Raw genomic sequence first — 3057 nt, 5'->3', positions numbered from 1 at the left:
AAAAAAAAAAAAAGAAAGAAAAAAGAAATATTATTGCTACGTATCAAGTATTACAATTTAAATGCAGTCTTTTCTTTTTTAAAAATGTGTATACACTTTTTGGTACGTGTGTGTATAAAACACAAAGTTGTATACGTTGCTTCTAATACATTACATCTTTCCCAATCAGTATATAGAGCTCTACTGTATTTTTTTGTAACTGCTGCCTTACAATTCAGTGGGGGGGTATCATAAAACTTAATAATTATTATTTTGGGTGGCGCCTGTGGCTCAGTGGGTAGGGCACTGGCCCCATATACCGAGGGTGGCGGGTTCAAACCCAGCCTTGGCCAAACTGCAACAAAAAATAGCCGGGTGTTGTGGTGGGCGCCTATAGTCCCAGCTACTCGGGAGGCTGAGGCAAAAGAATCGCCTAAATAGCCGGGTGTTGTGGTGGGCGCCTATAGTCCCAGCTACTCGGGAGGCTGAGGCAAAAGAATCGCCTAAGCCCAGGAGTTGGGAGGTTTCTGTGAGCTGTGAGGCCGTGGCACCCTACTGAGGGTGATAAAGTGAGACTCTGTCTCAAAAAAACATAATAATTGTTATTCTTTTATGAAAATAATGTTTAGGGCACTCTCTTTGCATCAGAAGTGAATAGAGATCTAATGAGTTTTTTTTTCTGAATAGTGGCTACTCACTTTTAAGAGGGCCTCTTCATAGTGGGACCTCTGAGTATTAAGTAAAAGGCAGGCGTATCCCTGAGCTATCCGGTCAAACAGCTCATCCTGGACCTCCTTGTTTGGCTGCCAGCATTAGAAATGAAGAAGGAATTACTGTAGTCCCTTGTTGAAATAGCCAAGGGGCTGAGTACTTAACCTCTATGAAATAATATGCTTTTTTTAGTACGGGATTCACAAAGCATATACATAGAGGCAGAATATTGTTGAAGAAAGCACCCTAACTCTGGTCCAGCAAGTCCCAAGTTCTGCTTTTGACCCTGCCCTTGACCAGACACGTGACATGGATGAGTTCCCAAAGCTTGGGGGGACCCCACAGGACACTGTGCAGTGGCTAAAGCACAGAATGTGTGGGTAAAGAGTGGATGGGGAGGAGACACAGTGACAGATGAGGCTGCAGGGTACCCCACAGGATCAGAGGGACTTGTAGCCCATGTTAAAAAGGTTGGACTTTGTTCCAGAGAAATACATGTATAACTTAAGCAAGGGAGAGAAACAATCAGGATTGCACTTACCTGGTACCGTTCGTGGAATATCCACCAAAAGCTATCCAGCCACATGGCTCTTGGAGCAGGAGAAGAAAGAAACTTCCCTAATTCTTTCTCCGAACAGAAAGACTTGAAAAGAAACAAAATTTACATTATTATTGTTGTTACTGTTCTTTTTAAAACGCAGGTACCCCTCCTTTATTCTCAGGAAGCACAAGGAGAGTGCATTCTCACCATCCTCCTGGGGCAAAGGTGAGGGTTCCTTGGCACTCCCTTGGCCTACAGCTGACAGCGCCCTGCATGGATAAGCCACTAGGAATTGTGGATAAGCAGGTGTTCTCTGCACCCTGCTCTTGGCTCTCTCCAGCACTCCTCATGTTTCTTTGGACAGGCAGTCTAGAGGCACCTTAAGAGTAGAGACTTCGTACCAGATTGTCTAGATCAAATCCAGCTCTTTCATTTATTGGCTGTGTGACCTTGAACAAAGTTATTGAACCTCTCTGTGCTCAGTTTCTTCATAAAGTAAATGGAGATGATAACAGCCCCCTAGTGATGCCTATGAAGTGCTTAGCACAATGCCAGGCACTCAGGAAACGCTCCTAGAAGTATGGTAGTTACTGATTCTTCACTTATAGTCCTGCTCCCTTTCAGGGAGGATTTCATGTCAGCTTTTCCACAAATATTTCTTTTTTTCTTTTTTTTTTTTTCTTGAGACAGAATCTCACTATGTCACCCTCAGCAGAGTGCCGTGGGGTCACAGCTCACAGCAACCTCAAACTCTTGGGCTCTATCGATTCTCTTGCCTAGCCTCCCAAGTAGCTGGGACTACAGGTGCCTGCCACAGCACCTGGCTATTTTTTTGGTTGCAGTTGTCATTGTTGTTTGGCAGGCTGGGCTGGGTTTGAACCCACCAGCTCCAGTGCATGTGGTTAGCGTCCTAGCTGCTGAGCTACAGGCACCAGGCCCCACAAATATTTCTTGAGCACCTACTAGGCATAGTGAGATGCTAGGTCCCAGGAATGGTAGAATGACTAGTTAGGAGTTGAGGAGGCAATGACCAGAGCTGCTTGGATCATTGGGGGTGTGCGAAGGTGGAGGCCGATGAAGCACAGCTACATAGCTGCTAGACCATTTCCTGGCCTCCTCCCTTCTCCACCTCTGAGCAGCCAGATTCCATCTCGCATCCAACTTGTCTATGCTCACAGGTTCTTCTTGGCCTTGGGACACTCCCCCCATCTTCCTGAGGAACCTAGTATGCTGTAGTACACAGATCTCCAAGGGGGTATACTCACCCCAAGAGGTGTGGGAAGAAAATGTTCTAACTAATGTCTAATTAAGAGAGAAAAGAAATTAAGCTGACTAATATGCAATGTAGTGACTGATGACCAAACAAGTATGTAGTTTACAAACAGGTATATATCTATGATGATGGCTCGGCGCCTGTGGCTCAAGTGGCTAAAGGTGCCAACCACATACACCTAAGGTGGCGGGTTCAAATCTAGCCTGGGCCCGCCAAACAACAATGACGGTTGCAACCAAAAAATAGCCAGGGGTTGTGGCAGGCACGTGTGGTCCCAGCTACTTGGGAGGTGGGGGCAGGAGACTCAGGCAGGAGCCCAGGAGTTGGAGGCTGCTGTGAGCTGTGATGCCACGGTACTCTACCCAGGGGGACAGCTTGAGGCTCTGTCTCAAAAAAAAAGGTATCTATGATGATGTGTGCTCACAAGTTTTTGCTAGTAGGATACATGATCAAAACAGTCTGGCTCGGCGCCTGTGGCTCAAGCGGCTAAGGCGCCAGCCACATACACCTAAGGTGGCGGGTTCGAATCCCCAGCCCGGGCCCGCCAAACAAC

General features: G+C 46.7%; 1 protein-coding gene across 1 annotated transcript in view; it reads right to left on the bottom strand.

Annotated features, from left to right (window-relative positions):
- The window catches only part of FAM227A (family with sequence similarity 227 member A), a 53868-nt gene that overhangs the window by 39118 nt on the left and 11693 nt on the right, over positions 1–3057 (bottom strand). Inside the window, exons 5-6 of the mRNA XM_012814130.2 lie at positions 1232–1333; positions 678–782 (exon numbers count right to left, since the gene is read on the bottom strand). Coding sequence (XP_012669584.1) covers positions 678–782; positions 1232–1333 — 207 coding nt within the window. The remainder of the gene's footprint in view (positions 1–677; positions 783–1231; positions 1334–3057) is intronic.

Source organism: Otolemur garnettii, unplaced genomic scaffold (genome assembly GCF_000181295.1).
Source record: "Otolemur garnettii isolate 467f Iridium unplaced genomic scaffold, OtoGar3 scaffold00007, whole genome shotgun sequence".
Classification (NCBI taxonomy): domain Eukaryota; kingdom Metazoa; phylum Chordata; class Mammalia; order Primates; family Galagidae; genus Otolemur; species Otolemur garnettii.
Note: the sequence above shows the minus strand (reverse complement) of the source record. Positions and strands in the feature narration are given on the sequence as shown.